We start from the raw sequence: 21,523 nt of genomic DNA on the forward strand, positions 1-21,523 counted from the left end.
TAGACTAACTTAGTGCAGTAGATTAAAAGTGCAAATTAATCAGTGTTTTAAAAACAATATAGTAATATCTGAGATTAATGAGAATATTGTTAATCGTTATCTATTCATGCTATATGTTAATTAGTTACCATTTTAATTAGAATAATTAGTGTTTCTACAAATGAATGAATATAGTTTACTTAATTCCTGTTCCCATGCAAGCTATTATAATCTTTATATTATGAAAATACAAAACAGAAACTATCTTCACCCCTGTTTAAAAACAACTGAAACACCTTTAAAGTAATGAATCTACATATATACAGCCACAATTAAAATACTAGAGAATGTATAGGACATTTATTTAACCATTAATGTCCCATTCATTCTACCAAAACTCCACCCATGACGGCCCAATGTAAGGAGCATAACTCTGTATGATCAAGTGAATAGTTTCACAAAATATTTGTTTTTGTTTAAATGAAATTGAAAATTAAGATAAAAATTACTGCTTAATGTTGGGAATAAACCTGGCTTTCCAACAGTATTAAATAGAATATATTATATTCGGTACAAGTACAGTATAAAAATAAAAAATGTCGGAGATAATTCAAAACAGGTCATTTTCGGTAGTCAACTTTATTTATTTCTGTCTAAACAACTATGCATCGAATTTAACAGTTAAATATCAATTTGGTTATGTTTAAGATATATAATTCATAAAATACATGCCTAGATACATTTAGAGGCATTATTTTATTTTATTTTTAATATTAAATCTACTAAAAATCGGACAGATGAGTCTAAAATTTCGAGATAGAAAGAAACTATTATTTTTTATCTTTCAAAAGCGCCATTGAATATAGAAGACCGGAAAAGGATGCTGAAACTATCAGACTTCCTGTTTAGTTAAAAATTAGGATTTGTAGGCCAAATTTTAATGAAACAAATTTAATTTTTCTATGCGTATTGTAAGCGGGCGGCAGCGGGCGTTACGGGACATTAACGGTGTCGGGCGGCAGCGGGCGTTACGGGACATTAATGGTTAACATTAAAAATGATAAACTTTCTGTAGATGTTAAGAAATCAACAAGACTGAAGTTGTTTTAAAATTGATAACATAGCTCCGACTTTACCATTGTTTTTCTCATAAATGCTTATTTCTGTATGTTATTTAATATAATTACTTAAATTATATAGACCTACAGCAACAAATCAGCACAATTTATTTTGCTGCAACTGTCCATTTTAGTACATTGTAAACTTTTTTTTTAATTGAAGGTATGGTGCTTTAACAATAACTCATATTTTCAAAATGACAAAACTATTGTAAATTATTTCATTGACTTGCTTTTTATGATAAGAATCTTGGTTTTTTTGGTTTCTTGACGACGTATTTTGGTTCTGTTTTAGCAGATACTAGGTCAGAGGAAACACTGCCAGTGTTGCAATACTCCCACTGTCATTATCTACACCAGAGTGCAGAGTTAAAGTAAGTAACAGACTACTGGGAACAACATGAAAGAGATTGGTGCCTTGATCAGCAACTATAATTTTTGTGTATGTCACTCCTTCGTCAATGTGACCTGATTACTGATCTTGCAGATTTAAGAGTTAATTTGCAATGAAAAGTTTACATTTGATGAGATAAATAAACTGACAAAAAAATTAACTTGTTTGTGTCTGGGCTGTGTTGTACTAAAGTATGACACAACAATTACTACAGCCTGACTCGCCACTTTTGTCTTTCTTTAGCTGGCCTGAAATAAAACATTACATTCATTTATTTGAGCTGAAAATGTTAATAAACATCTTAATGCATCTTTAATAATTTTAGTCACAACACATCATGACTGCATCAAACGTTTGTATTTAGTTATTCTATTTTTTAAACTAAAAAATTTTTTGTAAAAATTTGTTAAATCTTATTACGCTACTTGCATACATGTCAAAAACTGTAAGACTGTTGTTACAAGTGAAATAGTTTTACCTTGATTATTTGGTTCTGGGAGATTCTCTCTCGCTACAAGATGCATCACAGTTGTTTTACCTGTAGGGAGCTGAAGAGCTAAGAAAGGGATAAATAGAAATAACATATATTAATCTTTTAACTTATTAAAACTATATATTTTTTTATTTTTACTATTAAAAACTTTAAAAACTATCTTCCTAATTAAAAACATTATTCTCCACCTGTTAAAGTTACATTTCCATGCAGAAATCTTCCTTGATAAATGAGCCGCAATATATTTGTTGCTGGCATGGGTTCTTCTGACCAATCTGAAGGTTAGAAAACTTGATTAATATACAAATCAAACCAATAAAAAAAGGTTATATAAATTATCTCATGCCGGGCTTAGAGTGAAAATGACAGAATAATTAAAAGGTAATTATTAGAAATTTCATAAAACGACATTAAAATTTTATGTAAAATACTGAGCAAACAAACTCATTAGGAAATACCTTCCGGCCAATGATTATACACATGCTCTGCAATATCTGCAGCGGAATCCGATGGTGAAAATAGAAACTCATGGGTTTTTCCACTGACAAGAATGAGCTTCAGGTTTATCTAAGCAGAAATACACACGATTAAAGCTCAAATTAACAGAGGTCTGGTATAACAATTCAAAAGACTGTGAAAATAATTAGTATTTCCAACTATCCTCTGATTGCTGTTTACAAAGTATTTAATCCTTCAGGTAAATCAAAAAAAAAAAACCTCAATCATATCTGGAAAATTAAGCATCAAAATGTTTTTTAATCAGCAGAATAGTAAAATAATGGAGGAACAAAATTTATTTTAAATACACTTTTTTCAAAGGTACAAATAAGGCTAATACTTAGTAATACTAAATTTACATTATATGTATTAAAATTACAATCTCAAAATCACATTATTATGGTTATCTGCAAGGACATTACATAGATATAACCATCACAAGTCAAATTGTTTGAGGGGATAGAAAGGGGATAGAAGGGAGAACATCAAAGAAATCCTATCATTTGATATTATTGAAATGTTTTTAAAGGGGACAACTTTTTTTGTCAGAAAAACTATTTAAAAAAGGAAAAACTAAAAACATTAAAAACTTGGTTTTTAAAGCAGGCTCTGAACAGAATGAGATCACATTATGTAAAACAAATCATTCTCCTCTAACACAGAACTGTCACTTTATCTCTAAAACCACAGTGGCTGACTATATTCTCTTGAAAAAAATCAATAAAACCAGTTTAACGGTGGTGATGGTGAAAGAAAAGGGAAAAACACTTCTTTAGTATTCATTTATCTAGGGAGTAACAGACATGGCACAACAAAAAAATTAATGAAATTTTTATTCACTGTAGTTTAGTTTAAATTTAGGGCTTCTAGGAGTAATTAAAATGAATTAACAATTGATTGATTGCTTTTTTTTCTACTTTGATTTAGATCACAGTAATTGTAAGAGAAGAAGGAAGTCAAATTAGGTAAACAAATTATTTTTCAAAATAAAACCATAACTAGCCTAATATCCCATTATAACTTACTATTTATTCTTTAAAGTCTAATGTATAAAAGTGATTTTGATTAAGTACACTACTCTTAGGATTTAGCTATGTAAATCTTAGTGTTGAAAGGATGCACATGTAATGTGTGTATAAATCAAGTTTTGTCACTTATTTCAATGTAAGAAGTAAATGAAAGTAATAAAAGATGCAAGATATATATATATTTCAACTAATGTGAATGCAATCTGATTTACTTTTTTTTTCCGTTTTAAGTCTAGCATAAATTATTATTTTGGAGTAAACTGTATATATAACGATAGCCAGTGTAAAATATAAACCTGTATTTATTAATATAAGCTGTATAAACATTGGATACACACCTTGTCACTGGGAATGTGCCTTGTTCCCATCTTTTTTTACTATAAAACTGTGGATAGAATTTTAATTATATTTATATTTTACAAAGCACAAAATAATGAATTCGTTAAGAAAGCGCTATCTGTTATACTTTAATGTAAGCTAATACATTTTACTAAACTACAATCTGTAAATGTGACTCCCATCAGAATCAACTGTGTTGTGTAACTTTAAAGGTAAATATTAGCACTGGGTTATTATTATGTATTAGGCAATGTACTGCAGGTTATTCACATGATCATAAAACATGAAAATAGATACACCTGAAGATACATATTAAAAGTAACATTTGGGAATCTGAATAATCTGGATATAAAACTGGACTAAAAATACAATATACATTAAAAATAACAACTTGAATTTGTAAAAGTTGATTTACATTTTTTCCTAAGTAACTTAAAAAAATTTTAAAAATTACACGTAGTTTAATTATCTTCTGAAAAGGCCCTGAATATTTAGAACTTTTGATTCTATTTTTCTAGGTTATGGGCTTAATGTACTTTTTTATGTAGGTATCAATCAGCTTGGCAAAAAATACACATATAAGGGCATAAAAATCCTGTGTAGTGTAGCACACTAGTAATAAATTCTTATCATAGGATAATAAATTCCCAAACTAGACCAACTTATAAAGCTAAAATTACACTGAGAAGACACAGTACATGTCTTGCAACTTCCTTATAGCTTAGTTCACAAAAAATAGCACAAAAAAAACCCCAAGTCACAGCTTTTATTTTAGCATTAAAACTGTTTTAAATTCAACCAAAGTAATTGATTTAATTTTATGAAGACTTATAAAACAAATGGACAGAGCAAAGACACTTTACATTTACAAAGATCTTGAAGCAGCTGTGAAGTGAAAAAGAGAGTGTGATAGTAAATAGTAAAGAACTGAACAAAAAAAATAATGGGATATATTTTACCTAAATAAAACATTTAAATTTTGGTTTTTGCCTAATTACTTCTCTTTAAAATCAGGGATGTGACCAGACCATGAAAAAAACTTTTGGACAAAAACTCAATGTTTTATCAAAATTAAAGCAGTCTAATACCTTTAGTGAACTAATTAATGTTTAATGTAACTAATGTAATCTAAATAAAAGAAGTTTATGTTACTCTAAAATAACAACGAAGATTGCAATTTAATGTTTACCTTATTAAAAACTTAAAATTTAACAAGTGTAACTGAGGTTTTATTTTAATAATTTGAGATTGGCTGTGACGTCATTTTTTTTTTCTCCAGACAAGCAGTACCAAACATTTACTTGGGGTCATAGTGAGGTCACAAGAGCCACAATTGCTACATGGAGGGGCAAAGGAGGGGCGGGTTAGTCTAGTCCTTATAATCACTTTATGCAATTATCTTACTAAGTTACTTAATTGCTTATTTGACGAACTTGGTTTATTTGAGTTTTTTTACATCCTGTTTCATCTATGGAATCCAAAACATTTTCTGAACTTAATTATTATAATTCTGATATTCTGGTGTTGAGCCAGAAACAGATACCTCAGAAACAAATGGCACTTCTTTCAGGATAATGTTTTAGACCAGGAATAGCATCAAAAAGGAACCTAATGTTTGCTGCTTCAAAATTCATAACAAGAGATAGCTTAATCACAAAACATATGTAGCGGAATGACCTACCTCTTATCATATAGATTCAATAATGTCATATGAGCCCAACATTTACTCAACAGTATGTCTCATATTCATATGCTACAGTTAGGATATTTAGGATATTTCGAGGCCTACATGCAATAACGACATAGTATAAATATTAATATCACTTGGCTGAGTCTAAGCCTAATAACAGAAACTACCAAATGGATTAAATATTTTTTCTTACATAGGCCCTATTTTATATTAAATGCAATTAGCCGAAGTAAAGTACTTTCATAGTGATAAATTGTACATAATAAAAACAATTTTATAGACTACCATCTTGAAAATATTAGGTTGTTTACTTTTAGGGGTGATATTTAGACAGACACATTTTTCTATCCGTAGTGTAAGAAATTAATTAGGCCTATATTGAGTTACTATTCAGCAGACTATAAGTAATCACTAACAGGGTGTAGATTCTAAAATAATATAGGCCTATCTATAAGATAGTGGATAGCTTTAAAGTTCAAAGGTTCCTGCCATAATAACATCTTAATATTAAAAGCATACCTAGAATGAGTGAAGGAAGTTAAAATATGGCCTATTTCCAACTGCTCTTGATCTTGTAGTTACTTGATTGGTTTTATACTTTACTGATGTTCAGATTACACCTGAACCAGGCAGCACTTGCAAAAACAGTATTTTGAACTTGCAGTTGTAGGGAGTTTGAGTTTTTGAAACTTTAACAAAGTTGCTTTTTCCTTTAGCCTTTTAACTCACACAAATGACAAAACAGGTAGATCTAGAATCTAGACCTGTGACTGATTTATTTTCAGCTGGACTCAAAGTAAGATATACAATGCAATTAGCAATTATTGTTATGTTGTTAGTGCACTTGATTAATAATAGACCAACTTCTTGTGCTGCAGAAAAATGTGACAGGTCCAAAACCAAGGGTCTTTCTTAAAAACCTAACCCTAACCACTGAACCACCTTTCGTAACTCAGTCTCACACGATTAGCAAATGTATAATATAGTAGTCTAGCCTCTTGTCTATTTATTTGGTACAGTAATTCAATTAGGATTTAACTATCAGAGACCTAGAAGCTCAGCCGTAGACCCCGGGTAGACCGTCACTTTCTGCTGTTTTAAGAAAAGATCTGTTTAGTTCACTTAGTCTACCCTTCCTTACGGTACTTCAAGCTGCTAATACTTTTCAACTAAAGGGTAGAGTCTGGAGAAATAATAAACTGTCTCAAAACGGTTATGCAAATATCAAGAGAATCGTCATTTGTTCATAAATAAAAAGGAGGCCAACAATACCAGGCCAAAACTTAGTTCGTTTCGGATCCTTCCAATGTTATCTCTAATGGCGGATCGAGTAAAGAATTCTGGGAAAGTTGAAGTGACGTCATAATACTTCCGTCAACAAAACGCAACCTATTACTTTTAACAGAAGCTAAAGCAGTCAGAAAATCAATGCCAGTGGAGTGGTTCTAGAATCCAGCTTCTAGATCTAGACTAGTCTATATCTTAATAAATAGTAGCTTCTTAAACAAAATCGGTAAAATCACGATATAGCGTCGGTTATTATTCCGGAACTGTACAGCAGTAAAAAAACAGTAAAACCATGGCGTAGTCTGTCGAGCCGTTCCGGAAACCACCGGAAATACTGTAAACCATCATTTATTTGCCGCCATATTATTTTTAGTACATAATGTTTAAAAATGTGCAAGGATTGATTTTAGTTGCATTTTAAATACTGTTTTCCTAATTATTTTGTATTTCTAACTATTTTAAGTGTAAGTGCTAATTATTGCTGCTACTAAACATTATTCTAGTTATTCTTACTACTTTTAACTTTAGTTAATCTAGCCTAATCGTCTTATTTACTAACAGAACTAGATCTAGAGCTGGTTGTCGCAAATCTTCTGCAGATTTTATCTGTTTCTTAAAAAAAAACCATTAATTACTACACTCGACTTTATTAATAATATTTAGATTTACTAAGTGTTGCTAATTTTTTGTCAGTTAAACATTAAATTAAGTTAAAACATTAATTTAATGCACTTGACTTTATTTTTCTTTCACCGGTCAAATAAAGTATGGTTTACAGTAACGAATGTTACCGAAACTCAACGAACATTACCCAATAATTTCCGACGCTATATCGTGATTTTACCACAAAATCATCTGTAATGCTAGAGTTTCATTAAAGTAAGCAATTTATCGAAAATTAATAAGATCCAGTAGATCAGATGTACGAGATAGACAGGCCAAGGCTAGTAGTTAGTAGATCTAGAATCTAGATCTAGAAATCTAGATTAGATCTCTATCTGTATCTAGATTCTAGATCTAGTTAAATTATTAAGGATAAGGGGAGAATGTTTACACCGGTGTCTGATAATGGAATCTTCTTTTAAAAAAAGGGGTGTAGTGTTAAGTGTTAGGTTACATGATAACTGGCTAATCATTTCTAATCACTAATGTATTCTAAATTAAAATCTAAATGAATCTAATGAATGTCAATGCTAACCCTGTCCCTAACCCTTTTTTAATTTTAATAAGGCTACGGCTATTCGTACTTAAGTTAGTAGTATTGGGTTGGGGTTAGGGACAGGGTTAGCATTGACATTAGCCAGCAATGTGTGTATTTAGTTAACTACTAGTACTAGTAACCTAACACCCCTTTTTTAAAGAAGATTCCATTATCGGACACCAGTATAAAAATTCCCCCTAAAAGTATAATGAATATTAATAATATTGAATATACTAGATCTATTATCTATACTATACTATATACTTAGTTAGTATTACTATATAATAGGGCCTACTAACCTAGTCCTAAGGCCAATAACTTTGTATGAGCTTACTCTACTCACTAGTCTTAGCTACTTTTGCAAGTTAGCAAGATTCTAAAAAAATTTAGCCTTGTGTTGGACTAAAACAAAATTTGTTGAATGGAAAAGTACTCTAAACCTTATCCTACTGCTATAATATAGTTTTTAAAATACCCCCCCCCCCCCTCAAAAAAAAGTTAAGTGTAACTGTTGTCAGTCAACAAAAAAAAAGAAAAAACACCTAGATGGGGGGGAAGGCCTAAAGCAAGGGTACCATTACCCAAGCTATGAAATTAAATATGATCCTAAATCAGTCCTAATCCCAACCCACCCAGGAATACTGGCAGGAAAGAACTTTTGGAGGGATGTCAGTTACATTGACCGTAACAGAGTCACAATCCATGAAGGATAACCCAGTAAACAGTTCTAGGTATATTTATTTTTATTTTTGAGTATGCCTAATAAACTACTTTATCTTTTCTCTTTATTTAAAATTGAGTTAAACAACTACATTATCTAGTGATTTTTTTTTAAAAATCATGTTATATTTATATATTTAAGCAAAAAACATTTTGAAAGTAGGCTGATTTGTTTATGTTAATTAAAAGTATTTTTATTTATCAAGCTCAAATGGCAAGAATGAAGGAAGGGAGGCAGATTTAATTATATTTGATCACACAACCAAAGGTTTAGGTGAGTGTGTAGGCCCACCTGGTGAATTAAGTATTTCTTCTTCGGTTCTTGAATTGCTACATGCTTCTAGATCTATGTTTTCCTAACTCATGAACATGTCAAATAAGTTTTGTTAAGTTTCCACCAGAAAGAATGCTATTGTATACCCCAGTATTTATGATAATGTGTGAAATTATCCAGGTTTAAAAATTTGTGGTGGTTGCAGTACTGATGGACAGGAGGATTATGGAATTTTTGTAAAAAGGGTGCTGCCTGGTGGTCTTGCAGAATCTACAGGTAACTTGTTGTTTTTTAAATATTATTTAAAAAACACCCGGTGAATTTCCCCCCTAAAATATTGGGTTTTTTTTAAAATGTATATATATATATATATATATATATATATATATATATATATATATATATATATATATATATATATATATAGGTTCATTCTGAGTGTTAATAGTCTATATGGGGGTATTTGAAATGGAAAATTCAATTATTTATGCAGAACTACAAGTGATTATTTTAGAGGGATAAAATGTAAATTTTAATGTTATTCGTGCATCTAGTACAGTAAAAGTCATGGACATTAGGCCAGTAGAATGAGTACTTAATCATTCTCATTGAAATTGTAAATTTTGTTGATTTAGGTTTGCTAAACAGGTTAAAAAATATGAAATCAAGATCTATGATATTTTAATAAATAACTGACCAGTGGTGGCAGAAAGTTTAGTTAGTAAAATGTTTATTTATTGGCACACTATAAATAAGCTTCATATGAGCTGTACTTTTTTAAAAATATACCATTCATGTTTTTCTGTTACAATAGAGTTTGCCATCAGTCACTTTGTGTAGTGTAAATACAAAATAAATTATGTAAATTCAACAAAAAAGAAAGAAAAAACACCATTTCAATAACAATATCATACTACTATGCTAGTAAACAAAACTGTCTAATGTAGTTTTTATTACTCTGTTTTCAAACATAGTTTTTCTGAAACTAGAGGGTACAGACTGACAATATTTTATTTTGCATTTAGGGGAAATACATGATGGAGACCAAATTTTGGAAGTAAATGGACAACTGATGCAAAATGTATCATATGAAAGGTTTGCATTGGTGATCCAACTTTTTCATGTTAAACAAAAGTTTACCAATATTCTTTGTGCATATTAATATTTTTAAAATGATTTATTATTAACTTATTTATACATACCTTATTTATGTACTGTTTTTTTTATGTAGAGCTGTGTCTATGCTGCGCCAAGCATCAGCCTCTAACCATGTAGAAATGGTAATCACAAGAGATGCAGAGTCAAGGTGTGTTTACACGCTTGCCCTTACAATGGCTACTGTACATCATATTCACTATTGATCCAGTCACAGCTGGCCAGCCTCAACAATAAAAGCCAGTGTGTCATTGAATTTTAAAAAAACATTTTATAGCACTTGAATAATGTAAGATGACTTGAAAAGTTGCTTTAGAAGTTTTTGAAAATGGTATGTACTCTGTTACAGGCAGAAGTTTTCAGAATACTTGAACAGATTTGGGCCTATTACTAGCCCATACACAGTGGGGGATCAAACTTATGGCATGCCTATACTAGGTGAGAAGTTTATAATAATTGTCTAGGCAGCATGTAGGTTTTTGTTCCTAGCTGTTTCATAGGTGCTAGATATAAATGGTTATTTAGTAGATCTATACAAAATTTAAAAACGGTTCTCATTTACTACTACATTTGCTTTGTTAGTTTTTTAGATGATGTAAATAGTTATTAACACCAAGATAATTTTAAGAAAGGCTTAGGTGTTGGTGAAATTTTATTTTCTGTGACACCAGACTGAGACAGCATTGGCATGTGTGAACTCCTTACATTTGAAGAAACTATTAATAAAGAGATATATTTAAAAAATATCCTTTACAGTTGTCAACATTATTTTTTATTTCTCTTTCCACTTCAGTGTGTCTGTAATGTTAAGATATAATGTTTTAAATTTGTTTGGAAATTTCCAGACTCTGATTCAGAGTTTAGAGTAAAGACTGGAGGACAATTGAAGGTATTGGTTGTTTACTTCTCACATGTTCATTTTAGGTCTTATGTTAATTTTTAAATGCGTTTTATTTGTAATTGATAATCAGTTCAGAATTGAAAGTACCATCACACTTATGATGAGTTCACCTGTTTTTTTTTTAGCTGGGCTTAGAAACGTGTTTTCATGTTTTCATCTCTTTAGCAAGCATAGTTTATTCTCATGGGCTTGATTCAGGTATTCATCAGAGCTGAGTGCTTATCCTACATATTTGAGTCTTTGAACCAAATACATGGCTTACAAGTTAGCAGTTAGCATGACCCAAGCCACCCCATAATGTAGTTGTATAAAGGTGTATATTTAGCCAGTGGGGCTACAATGTTTAGTGTATATATTATTTTATGAATGTCATTCACATCCTGGTTTCCATGCTAATGCCAAGATATAATTTTCTTAGTGATTTTAAACTATTTCAAAGTAATCATCTTGTGGGTAAAAATATATTAAAACATTTCTTCCCTTTTTTACAGAGCAACCCCTTATACTTAGATACCTCTGAAGATCAGAGTGATTTTATATATTCAGGTAATAAAATTTTAAAATCTTATTCTTATTAACTTAACAATGACACCTTATGTTCCTATCTTTAAAAAAAATCTGCTATCATTTTAGATTACTTTAACACTTAAATAAAGAATAAATAATTTGCTTTTGGCCTTTCTTTACCAATGAAAAGATATACTCTAAGATATTGTATGTGTAATGATTATAAGCTGTCTATCATTTTATAGAGACTAAAATAAACTTTTAAAAATATATATCAGGTGCAAATGGTGACCCCAATGGTCATCTCAGTCCAACATCTAGCTGCGCCAGCGAATTAGCCAATCACATGGGGGACTCTTCAAACCCCCCTTTCTCTCTCCTCACACAAAGCAATGGCGTCTCTGCTTTAAAAGTTAAAGCCACACCATCAGATCATCTAGACTCTCTACTTTCCAAGAAATTGTCCCAAGACCCAGGTCTAAAGATGCATATTACTCAGTTGGAAGCAGTAAGTTGTGATTACTTGTTTATGTAAATGTATGCTTTGTTAAATAATATAGTGTGTAGTATATTTAATAATAAAATTTGTTTCTTATCTTACTGACATCCTAGATTTTTAGCTGCTTCCTGTTTTACAATAATGCTTTGTAACCTTAGAACTGTTATATTACCTTATTTCAGGCATTAACAAATCTGGGCTTACAAGTAACTCCATCCTCTCAGTCACTGCTACATCAACAGCTGAATATTGATCATTCAGGGATGGTGCGCTTTGAAGGTATGTAGATTTTTATGTCTGAAAATAATATTTACAAGCTGCATCTACAGGTTATTTATATTTATCCGTTGATAGAATATTTATAGATATTGTTACAACATACTCACCCATGAAGCTTATTTTAACTTTACATTCTTGTGAAAATAACTATCAGCATTATGTTTGGGTGTCTCTTGACATGATGTCCACTGAAAAAAAAACCCACTTATTTTATGGACATTTCAATAATGTATACCTATTTAATTAGTTTTACCTTGCAAATTCTACACCGATTCTGATTGGATTATAAACAATCAATGTATAGAATCTGTCCTACACTTTCCATGAATAAGGTAGTTGAAGATAGAGTAGGAATTGCAGAATCCATTGCATATAAAATCATCATTGGGCTGTCCCGTAACAATGTTTAGAAAGTAGAAAATTAAATGCTGCTACCAAAAAAATCATGAAATAAATTCCTGAGATTGAAGAAAAACTCAGAAAAATAATAGCTTAAAAGAGACAACAGTGTATGTCAACAAGAAGAGAAACAAATGTTACATAAAAATAGAGCCTAGCTGTGTAGCTGTAAAAAAATAACATTCTTTACATAAAATAAAAATGTTCTGTGCTATCAATTGTTGGTCTCCAGAAACAAAAATTATATTTAAACTTCCATGCAATACCCTATTGGTATAGGTAATTGATTTTTTTTGCAGGTATAATCATATCATGTATCAGTTGTAAAAATAAAATTTTGCTGCATGCTATCTCATTTCTTGAAATGCTTAACTACTAATGTTAAAATTTGTTTTCATCTAGACTTTGTTGAGGTTGCAAGATCTGTTTATGAAAATGATCTGGAACTTATGAAAGGGCAAACAACTTTACACACACTGAATGCTAAAGTAAGTGTTGATTTCTTTTGGAAGTAGCATTCATAGTTAATAAGTTAAGGACTCATTGTATCCAAATCTACTTTGTGACTGTTTATAGTTATTTAAAAAATATGTCAAAAGATAAAACATTAATTGTGTGTGGCTTGATTGCTTTGTATATCTTATATATATATAAATATATAAATATATATATATATATATATATATATATATATATATATATATATATATATATATATATATATATATGAATATATAAACATATTACTTTTCACTCATGATTTAATGGAAACCTAATTGTTATAAAACTTGGCTTACATTATAGAGTATACATACACCTGAGGATTATGCAAGTGTCATTAGTGAAAGAGATCAGTTAAAAGCAGAAGTTGCTGCGCTAAAAGAAGAGCTTAAAAATAGAAACTTGGTCAGTCAAAATGCAGAGGAACAGTTGTTGTTAATTAGGAAGGTATGTGTTATGAGCTTAATTGTGTAGTAATTAAACATGTTTGTTGAGGGAAATTTTTAAATAGTTTGTTGTTATGATTTATGTATGTACTTGTTCTGTTTTTTTGTTGTAGCAAGCACAAGCCTCTATAGAAGAAGGGAGATCACTCAAAAGTAAACTGCACTTGGCAGAGCAGGCCCAGACCAAGGCACAACAAACAGAAAGAGATTATGAGGAAGTGGTAACAATGTTGGAAAATGAAGTAGCACAACTCAGACTGCAAATGTCTAAATCAGTAAGTCCAAAAGTATTGCTGTAGTACTGAACTTTTGAAATTCAGTTGTGCTTAGACATTTTAAAAAAAACTTAGCTCAAACTCAAAAACAGCTGAATCGATATATTATTTTGTATAGGATACATTTACAGAAATAAATATTTTATGAACCTTCAAAGTAACATTACAAACATTTCAACATAAGCTGAAATGTATCTTTATGTTGGAGGGCATGTAGCATTTGGCTACTAACCCATAAGTTTTGAGTTCGGTTCATGGTCTGGACTCTGAGTCCACCCATCTCTGATGAGTAAGTTGGGAAAAGTAAAGGCGACTGTAGCTTTACTTCTTTTTTATCTTCAGGATGGTGTCAACATGCAGAAAAGATTGGCAGTTCTTGTGTGCCAGCTGAAGAAAGCTGAATCCGGGAAAAAAACTTATGAAGTGGCCACTGAGAAACTGATGGGATTTGTAGAGCATTCACTTGACATCTTTGGATCTATAGATAACACATCAAGGTATAGTTTTTAGCTTCTTATTTCTATTTTGCTCTTTACTTTAGTAGTGAAATCTCATGTTTAAGTGGCTGCTCATTTGATAGGCCTTTTGGGGAAAGTAAAAGTAGCTTAACATTAAACTTGACAGACAAACCCATAATACAATAAGTACAGTTAATAGAAACAAAAAAAACTGACCTTTGACCCCAAAATTTAAAAAAAAATTATGTTTCTAAAATCTGTGCTTCATTGGATTTTAATCCAGTTTAGGAAGATATGTTAATTAAAAGAACCTACCTTTTGATAAATTAATTTTTCTGTATCTTTTAGAACACAGGGTGCAGATGGTGGCAATGGAGGCAAAGTCAGCAAAAAGGAACAGTTACAGAAGTTATCCACTGAGGGGAGAGAGGTCATTAAAGTTGTCAGGTCACTCATGGAAACAATCCGTAAGTTTTTAAGGCATTCATACTGACAAAATTCAAAACGATACTAACATTTATTTAATTGAATGTTAATTTAATTTTGAAACCTTTTTATATTCATGTATATTTTTAAAATTTTAAAACACAATACTTTATATCAAATATTTTGAAACAAAAAACACACTTAATTGGTTAATCAATTAAAATTATTTAATCAGCTCTACCATTTGGTTGGGAAGAAGCCTACACAGCAGAGGGAGTCAAATATTACATAAAGTAAGTAACATTTTATTTAGTCAACTTGTATTTTTTTTTGTTTAATCTTAAAAAAAATTCAAAGTGCATTAGATTCAGCTGTTTGATTGGCAGTGAGTTTTATTCAATAAATCTTTCAAAAAATAAATAAAAATCAAATTTTGAAAATTAAGTGTTTTAATTGTAGATCATCTAGAAATGAGTTAGTACTTAATGTAATTTGATTTAAACTTTTAATCATTTGATCTTTTTATTGTATTAAAACTTTATCAAGAATATTTTTCAGCTGTATAACTGCAGTTAAATGTTTTCATATCAATCAGTATAACAGATTAATGTATAATTCCAGCCACCTAAATCAAACAACCACCTGGACGCACCCTGTGTCCTGCATGGAACACCAGACATCCGCCAAAGTCCAAGCTCTCCCAAATAGCCAGGGTCCAGCTTATCAGAAAGTCCAGAAGCATCATCCAGCACCACCAGATCCAGTCAAAGGTGCCCCTAACCACCAGTCTGTACAGAACCATGTCCTGCCATCTCAAGGCACCAAAACTAACACTGGTAAAGGTAGCTCACTTCCCCCAACTGGCAAACATGAGCATGTTCGGCCAGCACAAGTTGCCACCTGAATCTGCAATCTTATAAATAGTCATTTGATTAGATTAACGTTGGGGGGTGGTGGTTTGTAAGTAATAAACAAAGCATTTATTACATGAAAAGGGTTGTTTTTTTTAAGGGAGGGGGTAGTACCTACTTTTACTGAGTGGGTAGAATTTATTTTTAGAGGGTTTACAACGCTCTCATAACTGGCACTTTGTTACTTCTTCAGTAACTTATGGTAGCCAAAATGGTTGATAACATTCTAAACTTATGTTCAGTTAAAAGAGATTAATGTCACTCAAAGTTTTTTTTTGTAACAGATTGTTGAACAAATGCAATATTTATACCTGGCCTGTTTTGTGCCTTAGGTAAATTTTTTGCATGCAACACTGCAGTTTATTACTTGTTCTGTTTATCATTTGTAAATATATATTTTTCTACTATAGTCATGAAATCTATATACTCTCTATTTACGCAATTTTTTGTAAAGATCTTTGAAGTAATAGTCCTGTGAATTAACAATATCACCAACAATTATGTTACTTTCATCAATTAATACAAGCCAATATGACCAAGAAAATTTATATAAGTTGAGTCCAAAAGCATAAGATGAAAATTTACAATTCAATTCTACAGAAAATGTTTATATATTTAAAAAAATATTTTTAAAACATAAAGAAAAATCTCTTGATCCCTGCATATATTGTGATACCACAAAATGATCTTTAATCAGGTTGTGCCTTTTATGTTTTATAAATAGACATTTCTGTAATTTACAAATTTATCTGAACAACTAGCCCCTATAACATCTGCAATATTTATATCATGTATTTTTGTAATCATTGTAACTTAATTTTTCTGTATCTCTGTTGTGCATTTTTACTTCTTTATTTATAAGGCAATATACCAAAAGATTTTTTTACATCTCACCCTAAGTTAAAAAAATTTCAAATATAGTTTAGACTCATTATATTATTTACACTATGACTGCAAGGTATGTCAAACCTACTTTCCTTTTTGTACATCAAATTCATCAATCATTAAAATTTTGTGATCAATCCACTTCAATAAACCTTGCATCGTTTATATTTTTGGTCCCATTTTTATGTTTAAAGTTGTGATTAGAGTGGCATCTTTAGTTGGCCATTATACATTTTCTGTAATTTAACATAAATTCCCTTTTGTTTTTACTTTACTATCTGAAAGAAAAGTTTCTCTATTTTTAGCATTGACTAAATATGTTTACTATAAAAATTCGGCATCAACACTTATACACAAGTCGGGTTAACTATACAACAATATTATGTTTCTTTGCATTTTGAACATTTTTTTAAATTAATTTTTCTGTTTAAAATCAAAATAATTGCTGTAGTTAGTGTGCATGTCTAGCGATATATTTTATGTGTATAAAAAAGTAATGGACCTGTTGCTTAAACTTTGAAGTAACTTGTATTGCCATTACTAGTTGTGTTTTCAAAACAACGTATGTGTTGTTGCACTGCATATTTTGGCCTCTTTTTTTTTTTTTGCTCAAATCAATACATTTTTATTTTAAAACACGATTTAACCAACAGCATATATATTCAGTATTTATGTACAATTCATTATACTTTCTGGATGACTCAGCAATCATAATCCATTATTAGACATTTCTTAGTTGTTTTTTTTTGTAAAATATTTTTCATTAAGTGTATTTGAGTTTGTTTTTGGTAAAACATTACTTATCAAAAAGTATGAACTAATCATCTGTGATTATCTCTAGTCACTTACAAGATATTAATTTCGTTAGTTCATGTAGCTCAGCCCATTTTTCTAATTTTCTGGGACAATTTCATTTATTAAATTATGGTAATACCAATTTGGTTGTTAAGGTAATCTAAAACTAAGCTTCCACAATTCATGTAAGTTGTGCGTCACTTGGATTTCAAATTATGTACATAGCATTTTTACAGCTGCATTTATAAATTAAATTATAAAAACCATAATCTTCCACCTTTACAAAGGTTAATTTTAAACACATTTTTTTATTAACTTGTAAAATTTAAAAAAATTTTGTAAATAAAACATGACTTTATTATTCTATAAAGCATGAAAATATTATTACTTAAAATAAGGTACTATGTATTTTTTATTTTTAATATCTCCACTAATTTTTTTTAAAAAAACATTGTGATTATTATTTGCTCTTTAATGTGTTGACATTTTTTTTACATTAGTCAATGAATTTCTCTACTAGTTAAATTGAAATGCTCTTTCTTTCAATATTGATGATATTGTAGTAAAAAGAATATTAGTTTAGAGTTAGTTACCTTGGGATTTTTAGTATCTCTCACCCTTCTTCAGGGTTTAGCAGTTCAAGTAGCTTTAAAAAAATATATATAATCTTATTTCTGTGTGTATCTTCGGTGTTGCTCTTGATAATATTAGATCTGAGCACAAATTTATTTTTTATTTATTTTTTGTAAATCATGAGTATTAGTTTTATTAGTATTTTTTGTGATTTAGACTGGAATAGTGATGTAAGATGAACACACGTTTTTTTGTATTGTGAACATGTTTTTATACTATTACACAGTAATGTTCTTCTAAAAATTACACTTTAACATCAACTTGTTATGTAAGTGCTAGATATCTTCTTAGTCCCATCTGTTCCATGTTGATCTACCATCATGATATTTCTGTGCTGCAAGAGCACTTTGTTTTTTCTAATTCAGATGCTCATGTGTACAACTTACTAATACAATGACCCTGGTGGTATGAACCCCTGAATAACATTTTGTTGTGACAGCTCCCTCCATTATTATAGCCATTGTTTTTTTTTTCCCTTTGAATTTTAAACACTTTGTTGAGCGTAATAAATATGCATTAAGTTGCTAACTTTGGATTAGAGATGACACAGTTTTTCTAATTTGTAGTCGGAAATTATTTTGGAGCATTAGGCACTTTGTCATTTCTTAGTATTAGCCAGTGGTGACGCTAGGGTATTTGCTTCTTGGTGAGAGACTACTGTTTATTCCTCCCCCCTCCCCCACATAAAAAAAATAGTCTGTCGCCTAATCTAAAAAACCATTTTGAAATGAGTAGTAAGGTTCTAAGAACGGGATGTTAATGTTACTCCACACACAAAATTTTATGCACAATGTGTTTTTAATGAGTTTTGTATAAAATCATTTTTTTAATAAAATAAGCCACAAGCAGTTTTTTTAATGCATTGGATAGAAAATTGTAGTATTTTTTATGCACTAAATGTGCAATTTGACTTTCTGCTTTGTGTGCCAGACTAATTTTTTAAAACTAAGTTGATGCCATTTTTTTTTCTTATTGTGGTGCATGGCTAACACCAGCCTGACTGCCTTTGCTGTGCAACTGGTAGTAACACTCATCACAATAACTCCATACCTAAATGTAGATCTTGCTGTCTTAGTCTTGCCTTCAGCAAAACTAGCATTATATTAATTTTAGCTGATCTGCCTTATCATGACAGAAAAATATATCGTCTTATATACTAATTATAATGTGCAATCCGTGATTTAAGATTTAAACTGTAATCAGTGCAATAAGTAGTTAATTTTTAACATTAAAAAAAAACTAATAATTTGTCAGCTATTTTTTTTATTATCTTTCAGTAATGTGTCAGTTCAAATTCAAAATAGGCAATTGCACGCTTTAGTTAATTTATCAGATAATCCAGTGATTTCTATTTTTAATTTTGTCACCTAGCCCTACCAATGGCCTATACTCTTTTCCATTCTTAGTCCATTCTAATGCTGACTTTTATGCATTTTTATACCTACAATATATTGAGATATTACAAAAATTGTTTGACATCTATGCTACATATTTTAATTAGAAGCAGTTGAGTAGTAAAAATTTATTAAAACAGATCTTTTTAATTTGAAACTTAAAGCTACATCTAAATAATCTGTCAAATGAAAAAATATATTACTGAATTAAGTTGGTTAAAACTGAATTAAACATTACTTTTCTTTTGGTTTACTATGTTACAAAAATGTTTTTAATTACAAAATTCTTACAATTTTCCCTAGCTGCCAATTTGTAATGACATGATAAATAACAGACTTTTTTTCCAACTGTAACAAATGACTAAATATTGTATGAATATATTACAAGCAATATATTACAGAATGTATAATAATGTTACTGAATACAATTAATTGGACAAAAAAAACAATAGTTTATTTTTTTTATTTTTTAATGTTTTTAATGACTTTCTGTTTGTGTAAATTCATCAGGTCAAACACCCAGGGAAGTGAGATTTAAACTTTAGCCAGGTGCTTGGGAATATGGCTGAGAAATTGTGTTGCTTAAACATTATGAATGTACTTTAATTCTTCCTTTCTTTATGGGAGCGTGTGGTCGAATTGTAGAGCATTCAACTGCTAACCGGAGTCTTGAGTTTGAATCCGGGTTCAAGTCCCCCCTGAGCCCACTCAGCTCTGGTGGTACCTGGCCATAGTGTTAACCGCACTATCTCTTCATAAACGAATGTCTTAGAAACTGATGAAATTTACTTCACTTCTCCCATAGGCCGTCAGGTTTGAAAGGGAACTACTTTTTTGAAAATCTTTAATAATGGACGAGGGCAGAACTTAATGAATTTTGTGACCTCAATTTGGGCGGTGTTGCAAAATTTTTGTGATGTCAGTGTGGACGGTGGGTCTGAGTTTTTGTGACGATAATTTGGGCGGTGCGTCTGGATTTTTGTTACTAAGTGTATTGGTGGTGGTATTATTTCTTTGCAGCAACGTTTAGGCGCGAATCATCTATAATTGACAACCCATGAGGCACTGTGTTACTGAAGGAAACTATCCTTTACCCCCAATACTTCATATACACGCGTTTTTATTTAGAAATAGGGGTCATCCATAAATGACGTCATGCTTTTTTGACGATTTGTACCTCCCCCCCCCCCTTTCCCCTCCGTCACACATCGTCACTAAAAGCTATACCCCCCCCCCTCTTAAAATACGATATTTTTCCAAAATCGTGTATGACTTTTGTCAACATAGAGTATTTTAAACAATTCCTATTACAATTTATTAAAACAGTTTTCTAAAATGCGAAATAACTGCTAAAGCTAGTTTTCTAACATTGCTTTTATAATACAAAAACGTGACGTCACAACACCTGAACCTCCCTCCCCCTTATCACACACCGTCACAAAATTACGGGACCCCTCCCCCTACGAGTGTGATGTCATTTATGGACGGCCTAGGCTTGTTCTTCTTTTTTTTTTCCTCTAACCAAATGTTGGTCGTATTTTTAAATAATTCTGAGTTATGGAAATGAATTATATTTCAATTGAATGTTAGTAGGCCAGAGGCGTAGCTAAGGGATGGCGGGTGGGGGGGGGGGATCGCCCGAATAAAGTTTGAATGAGGTGGGGGCGCAACATTGATAGTTTGCCCCAGGCGTCGGTATGGGTTGCTATACCTCTGTATGTTGGATGCTTCCCCGCAGAGGCGTAGCGACCCTTCCCGGCGCCCGGGGACAAACTTTCAATTTAGCGCCCCCTCGGGAACAAATTTTCAATATGCACACACCCCTCAAACTTTCGATTTGCACCCCCCCCCCCCCCCCCGCTTTCAAACTTTCGATTTGCACCCCCCACCCCCTTAAACTATTTATAATGCAAAATTCAGCTAAAATGACATTTTAATTTGTTTTTACAACTCATTTTGGTGCCCCCTAAGGTCGGCGCCCGGGGACATATGTACCCCTGCGCCCCCCCCCCCCCCCATCGCTACGCCTCTGCTTCCC

General features: G+C 31.1%; 2 protein-coding genes across 6 annotated transcripts; one reads left to right on the forward strand and one right to left on the reverse strand.

Annotated features, from left to right (window-relative positions):
• Window positions 1–1,368: 1,368 nt before the first annotated feature.
• Window positions 1,369–10,299, reverse strand: LOC131958058 (ubiquitin-like protein 3). Of its 3 annotated transcripts, XM_059322953.1 has the most exons (7): window positions 6,812–6,872; window positions 6,059–6,324; window positions 3,849–3,895; window positions 2,443–2,551; window positions 2,173–2,259; window positions 1,970–2,047; window positions 1,369–1,739 (listed from the first exon to the last, which is right to left on the reverse strand). In XM_059322953.1, the coding sequence occupies exons 3-7, from the start codon at window positions 3,876–3,878 to the stop codon at window positions 1,678–1,680; spliced, it is 366 nt and encodes a 121-aa protein (XP_059178936.1). In that variant the 5' UTR covers window positions 3,879–3,895; window positions 6,059–6,324; window positions 6,812–6,872; the 3' UTR covers window positions 1,369–1,677. The 3 variants fall into 3 exon arrangements, with proteins under 3 accessions (XP_059178936.1, XP_059178937.1, XP_059178935.1); XM_059322954.1 differs by lacking the exons at window positions 6,059–6,324; window positions 6,812–6,872 and adding an exon at window positions 10,224–10,299; XM_059322952.1 differs by having other exon boundaries at window positions 6,059–6,889.
• On the forward strand, window positions 6,973–19,917 carry LOC131958056 (syntaxin-binding protein 4). 3 transcript variants are annotated; one of them, XM_059322949.1, is made up of 19 exons: window positions 6,973–7,217; window positions 7,593–7,705; window positions 8,664–8,758; window positions 8,954–9,021; window positions 9,202–9,297; window positions 10,047–10,116; window positions 10,253–10,327; window positions 10,526–10,614; window positions 11,022–11,065; window positions 11,569–11,623; window positions 11,863–12,092; window positions 12,266–12,362; window positions 13,164–13,249; window positions 13,566–13,709; window positions 13,822–13,983; window positions 14,326–14,480; window positions 14,790–14,908; window positions 15,103–15,160; window positions 15,489–19,917. In XM_059322949.1, exons 3-19 carry the CDS (start codon window positions 8,694–8,696, stop codon window positions 15,769–15,771), a joined length of 1,896 nt encoding a protein of 631 aa, XP_059178932.1. In that variant the 5' UTR covers window positions 6,973–7,217; window positions 7,593–7,705; window positions 8,664–8,693; the 3' UTR covers window positions 15,772–19,917. The 3 variants fall into 3 exon arrangements, with proteins under 3 accessions (XP_059178932.1, XP_059178931.1, XP_059178933.1); XM_059322948.1 differs by having other exon boundaries at window positions 6,973–7,705; XM_059322950.1 differs by lacking the exons at window positions 6,973–7,217; window positions 7,593–7,705 and having other exon boundaries at window positions 8,595–8,758.
• The last annotated feature ends 1,606 nt before the right edge of the window (window positions 19,918–21,523 follow it).

Source organism: Physella acuta, unplaced genomic scaffold (assembly GCF_028476545.2).
Source record: "Physella acuta isolate Inbredline_101_S28 unplaced genomic scaffold, ASM2847654v3 ptg001287l, whole genome shotgun sequence".
Classification (NCBI taxonomy): Eukaryota; Metazoa; Mollusca; class Gastropoda; family Physidae; genus Physella; species Physella acuta.

What these genes read in the sequence shown, in the direction of transcription:
- LOC131958058 (XM_059322954.1), bottom strand. Translation starts at nt 3,878, where the DNA reads ATGGGAACAAGGCACATTCCCAGTGACAAG. An exon ending in GTATAATCATTGGCCGGAAG is followed by an intron (nt 2,260 to 2,442) that starts GTATTTCCTAAT and finishes TCTAACCTTCAG; the next exon opens with ATTGGTCAGAAGAACCCATG. An exon ending in TGGAAATGTAACTTTAACAG is followed by an intron (nt 2,048 to 2,172) that starts GTGGAGAATAAT and finishes TCCCTTTCTTAG; the next exon opens with CTCTTCAGCTCCCTACAGGT.
- LOC131958056 (XM_059322948.1), top strand. Translation starts at nt 8,694, where the DNA reads ATGTCAGTTACATTGACCGTAACAGAGTCACAATCCATGAAGGATAAC. An exon ending in TGGTCTTGCAGAATCTACAG is followed by an intron (nt 9,298 to 10,046) that starts GTAACTTGTTGT and finishes TTTTGCATTTAG; the next exon opens with GGGAAATACATGATGGAGAC. An exon ending in GGAGTCAAATATTACATAAA is followed by an intron (nt 15,161 to 15,488) that starts GTAAGTAACATT and finishes GTATAATTCCAG; the next exon opens with CCACCTAAATCAAACAACCA.